Consider the following 17,436-nt stretch of genomic DNA (forward strand, 5'->3'; position numbering starts at 1 on the left):
ACCTGTTCCATTGACATTAAACTTGCTGCACTAGTTTATTTTTACAACATTCTATGGAAGCTCCTTTTTTGTTCCAGCAGTGTATATGAATCACAATGAAAGCCTGGCATTAAAGCGCATGGCCTGGCAAACATGTCAAAGCAGATTCATCTCAAATATTTTTTTATGTGCATTTTCATAGATAAATAAACTGCGGATCTGCAAGGTACTAGTGGTTGGGCCTTACTCATTCACAGCTGTAATCTATTTGCTGTCATATTCTGGTATATTAACAGACGCAGTCAACAAATACCCACCAGCCGAGCTCAGGAGCAGATGCGCCAGGCTAACGTCACAGGACAACGACCGAAATAAAAGAGAGCTGTGAGTTACACATTTTTATATTGGCTTCATATTTTCTGTCTTTTTCAGAGTGCAGTATAATGTTCGTAAAAGATAACATATAAATATAATGTACACAATATTACAAATCTAGGCAGAGCTTAGAATTTGAAGGGAAGAACAGGGTGGTGAGTGTAAAGACAAGGATTGTGGACCAAGAGTTGTTGGCAGTGTTAATGTTCTGTGGCAGCTCAATAATAGTATGGTACTGTATGTGTGCACTGATTTGCGCTCTGGGTAAGTGCTGACACACAGTCTTACCTGTGTGTGTTAGTGCCGTATTATGGAAAGGTAAATATGTGGTGCCACTTAGCAAGGGGTGGGGAACCCAGAGGCATTAAGTGGAAATCGTCTTACGTCTGTCTTGGTCACCCCGCTCCCGTATTGCTTTGACAAGCGAATGTTCATGAGGCACTGTGGCTTAGATGGTCCCGTCCTGGCAGCTACGTGTGAGCAGCGCCTACAGCAGCGAAAACCTCCCACACTCCTCCTGTTGGCGTGCATCCTAGAACCGATGGATTAAAGGTGGGAAAGAAGCGACAAGCATCCGGAGCAGCAGCACAAAAAACGGCAATGATTGAAAGTCAAAACCCACGGTCAGGAAAAAAGGGGGTCTTTATTGAAAACCACAGCTGAGACAAGCAGTCCCCATGTTCTCCCTCCTTCGCGTTTCACGCCGCTAGGTCAAATAGTGGGGAGCACGAGACCGAACATACATTATAAAGACCCTGCCAAAGCGCAGGTGCAAACAATGAAAGTGCGAAAAACATGAAGCAACCAATCATGGTCCTATGGGTGTTACCCTCAGGGACCTATACTAGTGCTAAGCAGAGTGAACATAAACAAATCATGGCATTTATTAATAATAATATATAAACATTAATAGAGAATTCAACGAAAGCTAAATGTATATACTCAGCAACACTAGATGTGACACGGTGTTGTCAGATTATGAAGAGAAAAATATCTCTAAATAAAACAATGTTATTGAGATCAGATAATAAGTATCTGGTATCTCCATGTTATATATGGTGGTGTGAAAAAGAAAGTACACCCTCTTTGAATTCTGTGGTTTTACATATCAGGACATAATAACAATCATCTGTTCCTTAGCAGGTCTTAAAATTAGGTAAATACAACCACAGATGAACGACAACACATGACATATTACATCGTCCACATTTGTATGAACCTTTCAAGGTTGGAAAGAAAGTTTTGGGAGCTTTAGAACTTAACGGCCTCAACATACTTGGTAAAAGTATGCTGCCTAAAGTAGGTGCTTTAATAAGCACTATCTTGGGAGCAACGCTAACTAAATCACGTATCAAGGGATCAAGAGTTAATGTGCCCGAATGTTTTTTGACAATTGAAGTGATCGTATTGGCTTGTTCACTGTAATTCGTAATGAAATATGGTGTGTCTGGCTTAGATTTCTCCTAAATTTTCTTGTGGGTCTCTGACTCTATTAGGTAGTGACCCTCGTTTATTCCTATTCATAGATATGAGATCCTCCCTTTTTGTTGTAAATGCTAAGTCATACGCCTCTGTTAAATCTTTCTGGTTATAGCCTCTTGCAATGAACCGATCCATAAGATCAATTGATTTGTTTTTGAAATTCTCTATTGGTGAATAGTTCCTGCGTAAACACAGGAACTGTCCCCGGGGAATACCCCTAAAGAGGGGGCTACATGCAACTTCTTGCATGTACAGTAGCAACGAGCTCCAATAATTTTCCTTCCTATAGATGTCTGATTGCACCATTGTGTTGGTGTCCACATATAGGTACAGATCTAAGAATTGTATGTGTTGTTGACGATAGTTATGAGTGAATTTAAGATTCAACTCATTGTTCTCCAAGTATTTGAAAAATTCTAGCAACCCATCCACGGAACCATTCCAAACTGGAAGACCAAGAGTGGTTGGTAGTGTTAATCTTCTGTGGCTGCTCAATAATAGCTTGCATGCTCTTCTTTTGGTATTTATGGAAGGGTTGTAAGGACATTAGGTAGGATGTTGCGTAAACTGACTTTTTAGTTCATGTTTAAATCTATGAAGTGTGAAGTAGAGTCTGATGTTGCTGGACACTGGTTTTCAAAGGCAAAAGCAACCCGGGGAAGATGACAGGAGGAAGTCATGGGAAGAACAGAGACCCTGCGCTGGGAAGTATTTAGAAATATATTGTCAGCCTGTGTCTTGGAGAGCTTTGTAGGTGAAGGCTAGAATCTTCAATTTGATTCTAAATACTATAAGTAACCACCAGTGTAGGAGTGTTTACTAAGGAGCAGCAAAGGAAGGTAAATGAGCCTGGCAACAGCATTTTGGTCAAATCGGCGTAAGGTGGGAGAAAGTAGGTTGTTGTAGTAAAAATGGAGCATTCTGACTGATTTAGAACTTTGGTTGATTTTGGCTGAGAATGGCGCGCATTCTATCAATATTACAGACACGTGCAGCATGTACACCGTGGGTTGTCAAAGATGGTCACTGCAATGACTAACTATATGTAGCGCTTTACCCTGGCTAGAGTCCTGTATGGTGCTTGGTACCAGTTTGGCTCAGGACATGCTGAGTGTTCCGTGAGGACATGGGGAAACAGGACATGCTCACGGTGATCCTGGATGTTCTTTCTTGGTGCCAGCGCCTCCAGCCATAGTGGGCTCCAGTAGAAATGAAGGCAATCCCCACCATGACAGTCTTTCATCCCCATACATTTAGCCAACAGATTGCGACTCAGCCAGATATATAAAAAGGGATGGTCTTTATTCTGCAGCCCCTGCATGATGTTCTTACTGCGATTGCAATCAGTTGTCAGGTTAGCTTCCAGGCTCCTGGATGTACAGGCCTGCTGGTAATGATGAGGCCTCACTAGAGTAGTGATTGCACCCAGTCCATGAGGGACTGAGCACATGTCTTCCTCCCAGCTGGGAGGCGACTTGGCTTACATCCTCATCCTTTGAAGGGGAAGAGGGAATGCCTAAACCCCACCCTGTGAGGGCTTGGTTCATCTCTATAATTTAGGACACCTCCTCTTTGGTGCAAAAGGGGAGGCCACAGGATCTGCATCCTTATTGGACATACACAGACTCCCATGTTATCTCCACTTCTGCCACTCAAAGAGGCTGTAAGAGAAGGGGAAAACCCTACAGGATAGCATGTCACCCTCTGGATCTTACATGACAGGGAAGGCAGAAAGGTAGCTTGCCCAGCCATAGCCACATATAGTTTAAGGTATGATTGAATAAATGGTTTGATCTCTATGAATGAGTGGGGACTTTGGGATAGGTGTTCAATTGTATGGTGGAAAATGTGGAGTTCTGTTTTGAACATGTTGAATTTAAGGTAGAAATGAAATATCAAACAATTGTTTATATATTAAACAATATATAGTTCCCCAAGGTGTTTAATTAGTATGCGTGTATTACTCAATGGGACCCCTTCATGCACAATATTACAGAATACTAGTAAGTTGATTTTTCATAACTGAACTTTGGCTTCTTAACAGGAACTTTGTTCTTAAATATGTGCATCAGTTTATTATCAGTTAAAAATATTATTGTCTATTCATCAAAGTCTCCTTGCTGCAAAATAGGGGCAAAATTGAAGCAAAAATTAGCTCAGATTTAGAAAATTAAAGTAACCCCACTAAAATCTATGGGATATGGGATTTTTTATTTTGATTAATCTAGTACAATTTATTTTACCATATTTGCCCCACTTTTGACATTTTTGATAGACATAGAGATGGTTGTGTTTTTAAAATGATGTACTGTACTATGTTTGTCTAAACATAACACACACTCGAACATAGTCAGCGGCGGATTTCCAATTGTGCCGCCCCATGGCACTTGCCTGTGTCTGCCGCCTCCTTGGTGCCACCCTCCTGCTTCTTTGGAATCCCGTTGTCAAATGAGGCCGCGACTTCCCCAAAGTGATGTCATACAGTGACGCGTTGCCATGGAAATGCGGCGTCATTACGTTATTTGTTGTCGTGATGACACGTGGCCATATTACATCATGGTGGGGGTGTCCGAAGCATCATTTCATGCCGGGATTCCAAAGGAGCAGAAGGGCGGCACCAAGGACGTGTCCGACACAGGCAAATAGCTTCCCATTAGGTCCGATAGGCCTGACGGCGCAGCAAAAAAATTTGTGGAAGTTTTTTCTGACCCCAAATTTTGCCGCCTTATACCCGGGCCTAATGGGAAATCTGACACTGAACATAGTTGAATAATTTATTTTTGATTGTAAAAAGGAAAATATTTACATTTCAAGAAAAGTCATATGCAGAACAGTATAAACAGGATCTGGTTGCAATTTGCAAACAGATTATACAGTTACTGTACTTTTTTTCTCTCTGTGGTTTCCACAATTAGATTATCTCAAGATGTTACAGAAGGACTTGGCCGACACAAGGCTGAATCAGCACATCAAACACAATTGAACTGGTCCGTTAAGGACAAAAGTGGTGACCTTCCAAGTATTGGAGCTTTGACATCCTGAGGCCTGACCAATGTCAAGAGAGAACATATCACGTCTCATGCTCCCGGTAAGAAAACAAGAAGCAAAGACAATTATTAACTACAGTAGCTTAGATTCCTGTTTAGTATTTATAATGTCATGCTTAGTGATGTTGCTTTATGACATACAGATGTAGCCAACCTTATTGCAACCCATGGCGAAATCCCGCTGGTGAAATGACGGGACCGGCCCACCCCCTTATTGCAGGCGGTAGATTGAAAACAATGGCCATTTCTCTCACTGGTGCGTTGCGTGTGTCCTGATGCAGTGCAACACGGATTGCCGTAACGTTGGCTACATCTGTATCTTAATATTCAACTGTCAGATATTATTTTCTTGCTGGTTTAAATAATGTTCCTATGTCTCTTCATTTTCAGGTAACAGGGAAAGAAGGTGAAATGCTAAATGACTACATGAATGCTGAATTCCGTACCAAAAAGAACAATGCTGACCTGCCTTCTCTCTCCAAAAATGATGAAACCACTGTGTTAATTTTTTTTTTAACTTTATATTTGTTTCATTTTTCAAAGGCATAGCAGGTGTCTACACATTTTGTTACACTTATTATCTTCTGTAACTTGTCTAAACCTTTTTTGTATAACATAACACACATACAGACAGACACACAAGACAATGACGAGGGAAGGAAAGTCACACGAGGAAAGGGAGGACAGGGAGGGGGGCTGGAGGGTCGCTGGATTCCTGCTCTGTGATGGACACTACTCAACTGTTTCCTTCTTCCGATTGACGGGAACTCCGATTCCACTCCTTGCCTTTGAGGGCTTACCCTATCTTTTACACCTATTTCTTATACAATTTTCTTCATAGCCTATTTCTGTCTCTACAGTCTCCACCCATCCCTTAAATACAGACTGTCAGAGGAGAACTCATCAATTCCTATCAAAGCCAGACGGAGGTATTGTTCACCCCTGGGATGTCCGTTTGTGCCAACCACGGCAGCCAAACCTTTTGGAAATTTGAGCCAGTGTCGTTAACCAAACTTGCCAACTTTTCCATCTGGCAGACAAACCAAATTCTATTCCAAATCTTTTCAATAGTTGGAATTGTGTTCTGTTTCCACAATGCTGCGGTCTCACATCTCATTGCGGTCGCAAAGTGAGGGATTAATTTATTCCCTGCTCTTGTTAGCACTTCCAGTGTCTTAACAGGAATAGCCAGGGATCTAATGGAATTTCGAGGCCCAAGATCCTCTGAAGCCAATTCTGAATCTGATCCAATATCGGGATCAAACGAGGACAAGACCATAACGTGCAACAAATCCCCCGGCTCTCCACATTGTCTACGACACAAGGGGGAGTAACCGGGTACAAATTTAGATAATTTGACCGGGGTGAGATACTACCTCATTAAGACCTTATATGAGTTATCCTTTAACGTCGTACAGATGGAGCTTTTAGTCGCTGCGTTAAGTATCTCTGTCCAGTCATCGTCTTCTAATGTCCTACCTAAATCTTCTTCCCACTGAGTCGTATCTTAGCCTCTGTCTATGGTTTTTGCCAGGATCGATCAGTTCTCTATTTAGCCTAGAGGTTAGTCCCCGTGTGTCGTGTCCCTGCACACAGAGTGTTTCAAAATTCGTCAATGGCGGACGTATTGTGTGTTTGGTATAAAATGCCCGGATCTGGAAATATATAAAAAATTCAATGTTGGGAATGTCTTTATCTGACTGAATCTGTTGAAATGTATTGATGTTGTTTCTGCCCTCAAGATATTTTAGTCTCTTAAACCCACCCTGTTTCCAGCGTGTAAATTTCCTTTCCTCCAACCCAGGAGCACAACTGTGTTAATTTTAAAGTCAAATAGGCTACAGCAGTGTAGCATAAGCTAAGTAACCAACAAACTAAATTCTGAGATTCATTTTATTAATCCATAGTTAACCAATTAACCAAGCTATTTTTATCACTAAGGCACCCGCTTAGGTATGTTTTTCCCTTAAAATCTTGCCTGTTTGGTAGTCCTTGAGAAATTAGTTTGGACATCCCTGATTTACAGTAAAGAAGAAAGTATGTTCAGTCCTCCAGGAAAAAAGGAAATTAATTCTTATTAAAACACACACTCAGTTTATTTCCATTTCATTTGCTGATTTTCTGTTTGTGTCCCTAAAGAGGAGAGCAAGCAAATAGTTGTAGGTTCATTTAATGTATTCCTATGTAGGAGATCACAAAGTGTAGTATATATCACAATGCTATATTAACATTTCAGGTTACCCAATAGGCTTAAGAGCTTTCACCGAATATCTTCATTTTTTTAACATGCCCTGACTTGGTAGCCAATGATGGAGTCCTATATTAGGCCTGGGTAACTCAGCTCTGTAAATCATAATAAGATCTGACCTAAAACAGGAATGGACATTATGTTCCCTGACGTAACATGCTGTACACAAAGCTAAGTATATGCAAAAACAATGCCCACCCTAGATCTCATTAGCATAGGCTTAATGTCTTGCTATTGTTGTATAACGTTGTGTTATCTTCCAATAATGTGATGTTATGTCAGTCTGTGCGTTACTTTTAACCAGATATCTGGCTTTTGCTAAAAATGAAGAGAGCAGAGGCGAGGGAAATAACGCTATATTATTTAAATCAGGCCTAACTGTGGATGGGAGTAATGCCAAGTTTAGGTATAACATAAATAACGTAACGTTTTAAGTCCCTGCATTAACCTTTAACAGACCTTAGTGGGTGATATGGTTACACATCATTTGCATGTAATTTGCATCTCATTATCCGTAACATCTGGTATAGTTAACGCTATGCGCTTTACGGGAGAAACCATGACTTAATGTTATGTTATTGTGGATGCAGCGTTACTCTGAATGCGACATTAAGTTACATTAGTGGCGTACCTTAACAGAGTTTAGTGCACGTAGGACTTCGTGATAAATTAAAGAGGACATTTATTTTTACAGTATATTCCACCAACTATGTCCCTTCTGGAACAAAGGTGCTACGGGTGGAACAAAAACATGTTGTTTTTTTTTTTTTTAATTCTGATGGTTCACTTAGGCAGACATTCAAGATTGCCTAATTATTCTGGTGTTTACAGTGCTTCCTGTGCCTTGCTATGCTGAGGTTCCCAAAACCGAGCATACAGTACTAATGCTAAAGCAATATGACACCTCCAACAGCGTAAGGGTTAGGGCCCAATTAATCATGCCTTACCCCAGTGGTTTTCAACCTGTGTTCTGTGGAACTCTGGTTAATTCAGTGGAACTAGTTGTATTCTGTGGAACTCTGGGCATTCTTAGGAAGGTTATCAGAAGCTGCATGAAAAATGTGATAACGAATCTAGGCATATTACGTTAAAATGCAGTATACGTTTTGTTTTCTATCTTTTTTTATTTAAAAACTAAGAAAATATTTTGAAATATGCTATGCAACAATGTTAGCATCCCTGTGTAATATAGAAAAGATGGTCTTTATACAAAAAAATACATCAAATAAAATATATATGACCTACTGTATTAGACTAGAGTAATAATATTCTTAGGTAAAAGGGATAGCTAAGCAATGGTTTCCTGTAGTCAGAGGGCTCCGGGAGTTTTTGTGAGGTTGAAAATCACTATTTTACCAAAAGAATGCAAAGTGGCAGGTCCATTTTCAGTGGGTAACCACTTTTGAGCGTTTACCTGTATTATTACATTAACTCCAACTTAAAGATTCATAAAAGTGTTTGCAAATGCTGCAACCCTTCCTCCGCAATGTCTAAATGTTGATATTTGTCAAGATCGCTGTACTTTGCATTTGACATAGAATTCAATGCATATCGTTCCAAATAAAGTTAGTTATTTCTATACAGTGTTTCCTTTCACTTTTTGGGGGCAAGTTTCTCTGTCAAAGTGGCTTTTGATATTGTACAATTGTTAGAACCGTTATAAATAAAAAAATATTTAAAGGCCACGTCTGCAGCTGATGTGCGAGGAAAAGAGATCTGCCCGCTTCGCAATATATGTACAGTATAGGCTCAATTCTTAACTTTCTGTATTACAGGAACCAAAACTCTCCCCTTGTTAATCTCTGACACTCTACTCTTCTTTGGACTGGAGTATCTGTAACACTTTCATGGAGTTTTCTATGGAAACTGGGGGAAAAGCCAGATAAAATGTGCTTACCCCTCCTCAAAACCTCCTGGAATCTGAGGGGAAAACACATATCTCTGCCCCTTTATATAACCTAGGTAGATGGGAAAACTCCACCCTAGTTACAGGGCAGAACACGGACAGATTATATGTTGCACAAGGAACACACCATATCATGTGACCGTTCTAGCAGCTTCTGGAAGCCAGTCTGTACCATACACTGACCTTTAAAAAGGATCCTAATATTAACAACTATATAACAAATGGGGCCTGTGAGGATTAACCCCTACACTGCCTGCAGGGACCAGGACTGACTGGGTTTTTAACTTGTAGAAAGGGTGCTACATACATATGTGTGTAGAAATATAATATACTATAGAAGGATTAATAAACATTTTATTGATTTAGATATGTCATTTACTTACAGTATGTAGCGCACTTTTCCCCACCCCCTGTGAGATAAGGCGTCTACGGTGTGTGTGTGTGAGTTACCTGTGGCTCGCAGGAGACCTGAACCTCTGCCACTGGGAGCCTGGGGTGTACCTGATTCGAATAGTGACAGCGCCTCCACCTGCGTAGGATCCCAACTAACCCTGTGCAAGACCATATATGTATAACACACACTGATGCAATAAAACAATAGCACTTTACTGTGGACATATATGCAATAACAAACAATGATAACGATAATACTACTGGTTACAGCTAACCATACAGCCTCGCACAGCCTTATCCCTCCACCGTCTTACCCCACACCATGCAGTCCTGATGGGGCCCTCGGCACCCAACCACCCTAGTGTCTACAAGAGTTTAACCCCCACCCCTATATGAGGTCAGCACTGCCACTATGGTGTGCGTTACTTGGTTGGTGCACTTAGAGATGTAGGTACCTGCCGGGTGCTCCAGCACCCGGGCGCACCGACTGGGAGATCAATGGGATCCGTTGATCCAGCGATATCATCCACGATGCGTCCACCTCCGCGTGGGTGGTATCCACGTATGGATTGTCTCTATCCCTGGCAGGGTGATCTAGTCCCAGATCACAATCCTCGAGGTGCACAGCTGTGTCCCTGAACTTAAATAGCTAATGGGGCAGTGTACCTACTTAAGGGCCTGTCCCTGTAGCCGCCACAATCTGAGTCTATGAGTCAGGGCCTAGCTGGGGCCTAGGGGGATGTCTGGCCTAGTGCAGGAGTCATAGACCCCTGCACATGCCTCCAACCCCTATCCTGTCCCAGCACCGACTAACGTGGTCTCTCCGTGTGAAATGGATCAATCCCCTGGTGCAGGAAATGCTGCAGCCCTATTGGCTCTGCTTGAACACCTGATTGACTGCCCCTGTGCATGCTGGGGACTGTAGTTTTCTTGAGAGCTATTCTCCCATGGGCCACCTTGCGCGCCTATCCCTCGCATGCGCCAAGCTTATTGTAATGGCCGCCGGCTATGGGGACTCACTGCGCATGCGCAACCACATTGCAGATGGAGGCGCCCTGCAGAGAGAGACCCGGGAACCTCCGGCGACGTAGTCGCCTGCACAACTTCCCAGACACTACTGGGATCTGCCCCCTGCCTCCGCTGCCTAGCACGCCTGCGCCAAGTGGCTGACGGGGGAGACCAGGGGACCCGTGCTATACTTATACCCACTATAATATATCAAAGAAGAAACAGGTGCGCAAATCACATCAGGACATGGAAAGGAAGTAGAGACACAAAATAGTGCAATATTGTCAACCCCAACAAATGAAATCAGTGTTGAAAGCTCTGAATCACCCTGAATCATTGACTACAGAGTGGCACTTTGTTGGTGACATCCAGAGTGGAAGACGACTTCATTCAGCCCAGTGCATGCTGTGACGGTCGCGGAGCAGATGCCGATGCTGTGAATACAACTGTCTGTCCATATGACCCAGGGTGGTCTGAATGCTCACAACAAAGACACTTATGTAAGTGGAATACTTTGTGTTTTTAATATTAAAAGCAGTACTATACTATTTTGCTTTTTCCTTTTTTGTATATGGATTTCCCTTCCTTTTTTATGGATCTGGAGTACCTATCTGGAAACATAAGTTGGTAACTTCTTATAACCACAATGCCATACTATCACGTTGTACACGTGAGTGCAAATTTTATAGAGCTTTCAACACTGATTTCATTTCATGTCCTGATGTGATTTGCGCACCTGTTTCTTCTTTGATTGCTGGTTGGATTTGGTCTGAATCCTGTGTCGGGAGCTGCACTCTCTAAGGACAGTATATTATTTAAATGTTATTGGTTTTAAGTGGTGTTATTTACGCTTTTTTATTTATTTCTTCACTATAACATATGAAAGATTATGTACATGAAGGCACATATTAAAGAGAGCATAGTCCCAGAGAATCAAGATGAAGCGTAGACAGCAATAATGCTAAGAAATGCCTGACTATTTATAGGTAGAAGGAATTGGCTTTGATCAGTTAGCCTTGCACAGAGTAGATTAAAAACCAGAACTGGTGCAACTCTTCACCATGCAAGAAATACAGGCTTTAGCTTTCTGAATAACTTTGTACAGCAAATAAAAATACCATTTGTAGGTACATTTGCATTTCTCAGACAAGTCTGCAGCACTGTCTTTCCCCTTTATCGCTTAGCCTTAGCATACCCACTATAACATTTTTAATGTCTGAATAACTTTGCAACTCCAATTGAATTCTAGTATACAGTTATTATCATCTTAATGTATTTGCACTGGAATTAAACTGGAATGAGGAAAGTGTATAGGTTGTGCTTGCGTGATCATGCCAAATGGTTTAGCATGTTTTATTTTGCTTCCTGATATTGAACACTCATTTTTGTACTTTCTAAACTTCACAAAAAAAGCTTGTTTTTATAAAGTGATAGACCACTATAGTCTAGACGCTATTCCAGATCTTTAGATGTTATCGTTAAAAAAATATATTACATATGCAGAGGAGAAGTACATGCTGTTTGGTGATAAGAATATGTTTGGCAGTTCACTTATTTTTAGACCAGCACTGTGTAGCGATGGGAATTTATCACCATCTGAACTAATTTCATTTGCTCAATACTCATATGTGGCTTACTTTTTTAGAAGCACTAATTATTCAAGCCGAGAGGTAATAACCTTAAAACTTAACAAAAATGTATTCTCCCCATAACATGAACATTTCTCTCTGCAATATGCAGTGTGTGTGTGTGTGTGTGTGTGTGTGTGTGTGTGTGTGTGTGTGTGTGTGTGTGTGTGTGTGTGTGTGTGTGTGTGTGTGTGTGTGTGTGTGTGTGTGTGTGTGTGTGTGTGTGTATTACTACAATATGTACACTTAAGCCCTTATTAAGTTAATGAGATTTTTGCCTGACCTGCTATGATGGTTTTGTTGTTCAAATAATATTATTGCCAATGATAGTACAGGCGGTTCTCGCTTACCAACGTTCCGGTTTCTGATGGATGCCTTATCCGACGCCGCATAAAGCAGTTCGTTGGACGGATTATCCGATGCCGGACCCGCTTATCCGACGGTCACGGCCGCCAATTAACTTGGGAACCGTTAACCGATGGCGGGTTGCGGGAAGCATTCCGTCGGATAAGCGAGGACCGGCTGCACTTTCACACATAAATCATCACAAGCTTCAATATATCTCACATAATCGAAGTAATAGATAATACCATTTTTAAAATATTTATCATATGGTATATTCTGGCCTATTGTATTTTTTGTGGCCATTTCAGATATTTTTAAACAGTAATTTCCATTACATGTACAGTACAAATCATGACGTCAGGAGGTCTCGAGTTACCCCTCGGTACCTAGGACACCTACCCACACCCAATTCTAGAATTGGGGTAAAAAAAGCCACAGCATTTATTAAAACAACATAACCCAAATAGCAGCGTCAGATTGCACACCCATGTGATATTCCACCTGCATCACCCAGTATGTAGTATGACTCCCAAGAACCCTCCGGCAGTACCAGCCAAGCAGGAAATGTATAATGTATCACCATCCAAACCGGAATGACATCACCAGATCAGATGCCTTAGCACAGTCCAGCAACGCCTTCCCCCCTTATTTAAACTGGATCACTGATCTACCCTTACCATGTGCAATCTGAACACTACCCTCTGCCACAAATCAGGCAGTTTTACCCCCTAAAATTTTCCAGGAACCGCACTTTACCCAAAGCTCACTTTGGCCCTGCCCTGAAGACCCCTATTAAAAATGTTCAGAGATATGTATGAAAGATAAAAGCCATCCTCCCTGTATAAACCTGACTGCTCACCCTGCAGGTTCCTGCACCTCAAAGAGATTCCCCCCAGACTCTGGAGAAATTGGACTCCCCCTTCTTCAGCTTTCTCCTACTTTTTTCAATTACCTTGCTATCCCTCGCTCCTTGGCAAACCTGCCTTGCAACTACCTCAGACTGAACCACCACTGTAGATCTGAATGACAAATATATCTGAGCTATGTCCATCTTTATTGTAAAAAAACAGATCACCTGTCGGCACCCTGGCTAGATCATTCCCCACAAGATGACAATTTAAAACCACTGGCTCGGCAAGTGACCTCCTCAGTCTCAACAGCTGTGGAAGTGTTTGTGTCCATTGCATACCCCAAAGGTCCAACCATGATACCTCAAACACCAACCCTAATATCCCCAGCTGCTTTCTGTAATGTAGGAGTCACTGCATACCCAGACTCTGCCAGGGAACTGACCTAGATAAAAGGGGTAGGGGAATATAATGACAGGCCTTAGCACAGCTTCCAGCCAACACAAACGTCTAAAGAGCTGCGACTTCCACCTGCCCATTTTCCTTATCACCTCTTCCCTAGCCGCCTTGATTGTCGCTCCTATCCTAAAAGAATGAGATGCAAACCCAGCCGGGTCAAAGCCCAACTGCTGCAAAGCTCTTCTAAAAACTTGCATAAACTGGAATCATGTAAGAGGTGCCCCAAAAAGTGAACAAAAAATGGACCCTGGACCAAAGGTCTATTAACTATAAAGTCTCTAATTGTGCTCACAGGGCAGGTTACCTCTTGATCAATAGCTGCTAAGGAGACCCACATACCCCTTCCCTGCTGTTCAGTCTTTGATCTCCTAACTGAGAACCTCACTGCTTCCTGATCCACCACAACTTCATTCCACCATAACCCCCCAGGCTGTAAACTTGAAGCCGAAACTAACTCCCCAATGCTCAACGCTCAGAAAAATGCCAACACGAAGGATGCTCTAAATAAACCCACCTCAAAACTAGAGAAGCACACTGCTGTCAGTGCCTCGCATAGCAGTACTAGCAGGCCCGGTGACTCCGGCTGACTTCTGATCCTAGAAGGTGTTATTTTCTCCACTCCTGCAGCATCTGCTTCACCAGAAAATTCTTTGTCACATGCCTTAACTCATACAATTTACAGAAAAAGGATATACCACCAACTTCCTTTTCATGGAGCATGGTGAAATCCCTTGCTCCGACAGCTCTCATAAATATGCCACCATACCCCCAACATTCTCCTCCATAAGTCATTGGGGCTCCAAAAGCTTCAAGAATTTGCCCCAGTCCCTCCAGGATCCTCGTATGATGCCCACGTTTCTGGTACCAATGACCTCCTCACCACCTCCATTACTCTTCCAAACCCAGGTTCCATAAAGGATTCAGGCACACGTGCCCCACTGCTCCTGGAAGAACCTCACCTTAGAATGAGAGAGGACATTCTCCAGCACCGGAACATCCTTTGCGCTAAAGTAAATGTTCCCCATTAGGCACAGGACCACTAATCTTCTAAGCAACCACACCGCAGAAGAAGAGCAGGCCGTTAATCCATTCAGCGCCTCCACCACCCCCATGTTATCTGATCTGAATAACACCCTTTTGTTGCACAACAGCGCCCCCACAGCTCTATGGTAACAACCACTGGAAAGAATTCCAAAAAGTCAGGTTATGGAACTGGAATGATGAACGTTTATAGGTTGTGGTTGCATGATCATGCCAAATGATTTAGTGTGTTTTACAGTATTTTGCTTCCTGATATTGAACACTAACTTTTGTACTTTCTAAACTTCACAAAAAAAGCTTGTTTTTATAAAGTGATTGACTTCACTATAGTCTAGACTCTATTCCAGATCTTTAGATGTTATCGTTAATAAAATATATTACATATGCAGAGAAGACGTACATGTTGTTTGGTGATAAGAATATGTTTGGCAGTTCACTTATTTTTAGACCAGCACTGTGGGGGCTATGCACTAAGCTCAATGGCTTTGCGTTCTGATGTTCCAAAAAAGCACGTCCGTTAAAAAGTGAGGCCGGGGACGTGATTCACTAAGGCCTTGAGCCCATTTTTTAACGTACCTGCTCAAAATAGCTCAAAATAGCCACAGTGTACGTGTTGCTTTTTTCCCCCCTGCTAGCGTTCTTAACCTTCACGTACGCTAGCTGATTCTGTATCTCCATGCAAGGCTGTTACAGGCGATCGTACACTAAATAAATACATTTTAATAATAGTGTACATGAGCAGGGGGTCTACTGAGCTGAACCGCATTAGTTTCAGGTCCGAGGACCCCCTACTTCAGGAGATACAGGCCCCATTATGGGGTGCCGGTATCCCCTGCACTTTAAAGCTCCCGCGTCACGTGACCAGGATATTTAAATTCTGCAGGGGATACCGGCACCCCATAATGGGGCCTGTATCTCCTGAAGTAGGGGGTCCCCCAGGCAGAAACCAATGCGGTTCAACTCTGGAGAGCCCCTGCTCATCTACACTACTGTCAAAACACACATAACAATAAACAATAATTCCTTACCGTAGCGGCTATCCGCTATGGTAATGAAGCTGCATTAATGTACATTTTAATAATAGTGTGTGGTAGCATGGGGGCCCCTGAGCTGAACCGCATTGATTTCTGCCTCAGAGACCCCCTGCTTCCCGAGTTACAGGCCCCGGTATGGGGCATCGGAGGCCAATGTCGCCACCATCTTTATAGCGTCCAAGACGCGACGTGGGCTCTATAAAGATGGCGGCGACACTGGCACCGATGCCCCAAATCGGGGCCTGTAACTCAGGAAGCAGGGGGTCCCTGAGGCAGAAATCAATGCGGTACAGCACAGGGGACCCCCTGCTCCGGCACACTATTAATAAAAATACATTAAAGCAGCTTCAATACCTTAGCGACTATCTGCTAAAGCAATGAAGGGGTTAAGGCACAATAGCATGTTTATTGGGGATAATTGCCCCTGTAACGGGTATTCCCCCACCCCTAATCACAAATAGAGTGAATGTGAGGGGGAACTTATATGTTACCAGGTGTGGTGCGTATACTGCAGGTTCACAGGAGGCTTTAACCTCCGCTGATGGAACCTGGGGTGCTTCTCTGGAACGTTTCTTCGGTCAGTGCCTCCACCTATGTAGGATTCTAGGAGTATAGAATGTTCCGTACACAGGACCCACATATAGTAACCACATACACAGGAGTATAAGTATAACTGTTTACTATATGCAGAATCAAACATAACACAATACACATAGCAATAATAATAGTGACAGTGTCCTTCTATGACACTCACAGGCACAACTATCCACATGCACACTATCTCAGAGTGCCTTAACCCCCACACCTTATACCTTCCCCAACACCGTGTACCCAGAGTCCCACGAGTCAACTTAACAGACCCAGAACCTATAGGCGGGATCAGCACCTGATGTACCGGTATGTTGGTGCACGATAAATACGATACCTGCCCCAGTGCTCTTGCACCTGAGGCTGCAGATTCTTCACAAAGGATCCGCCGCTCTGCAATCTCCTCTGTGACGTCCTGCAACTCTGCCTGGTGGTGGGTGACTCCTGCATGGAGTGATCCACCTTTGGAAAGTCTCTTATCTCTGCAGCCGCAGAGAATGATTCCTTGTACACTGACCCTTCTTGTCAGGGCACACAGCACTGCAGCTGTGTCACTGACTGAACTGACTAAACTGACTGCTAACAGGGCAAAGTCCCTACCTAAGGGGCCTTCCCTAAAGCAGTCACAAGCTGAAGGGGAGTGGGGTCTAGCTGGGGCCTAAGAGGAGACTTCTGGCCTAGTGCAGGAGGCTACTTTCCTCCCTGCACAAACACACACTCCCCTCTCTGTGTCCCAGCTCCTAACTGACACTCCCTGTCTGCACACAACATTGTATCTTCTCCAACAGGAGAAGCTGCAAGCTCTATTGGCTGTCTGGCTGCCTGTGACCAGGGTGAAAGTGCAGTCCCCAGAGGCTGCTGGGAATTGTAGTCCTTGGTACAGCTATGGAGACCGCATGCGCGATCTTTACTGCGCATGTCTGAAGCTGTAATGGCCGCCGCTACTCTTAACTGAGCATGCGCAACTTCCAAGAGCTCTTGCACACATGTAATGGCCACCTCTATGCTTGCCAACCTCTGTGCATTGCACTGCACAGGCGCGAACTCGTGCGCCA

The 17,436-nt window shown here is 43.1% G+C and overlaps 1 protein-coding gene across 1 annotated transcript in view; it reads left to right on the forward strand.

The window, feature by feature from the left end:
* Positions 1-8,687, forward strand: part of LOC142488254 (collagen alpha-6(VI) chain-like) — a 148,534-nt gene extending 139,847 nt beyond the window's left edge. The window contains exons 39-41 of the mRNA XM_075588627.1: positions 276-363; positions 4,752-4,924; positions 5,274-8,687. Coding sequence (XP_075444742.1) covers positions 276-363; positions 4,752-4,878 — 215 coding nt within the window. The 3' untranslated portion in view covers positions 4,879-4,924; positions 5,274-8,687. The remainder of the gene's footprint in view (positions 1-275; positions 364-4,751; positions 4,925-5,273) is intronic.
* Positions 8,688-17,436: the final 8,749 nt, after the last annotated feature.

The sequence above is a fragment of the Ascaphus truei genome, chromosome 2, assembly GCF_040206685.1.
Source record: "Ascaphus truei isolate aAscTru1 chromosome 2, aAscTru1.hap1, whole genome shotgun sequence".
NCBI lineage: Eukaryota > Metazoa > Chordata > Amphibia > Anura > Ascaphidae > Ascaphus > Ascaphus truei.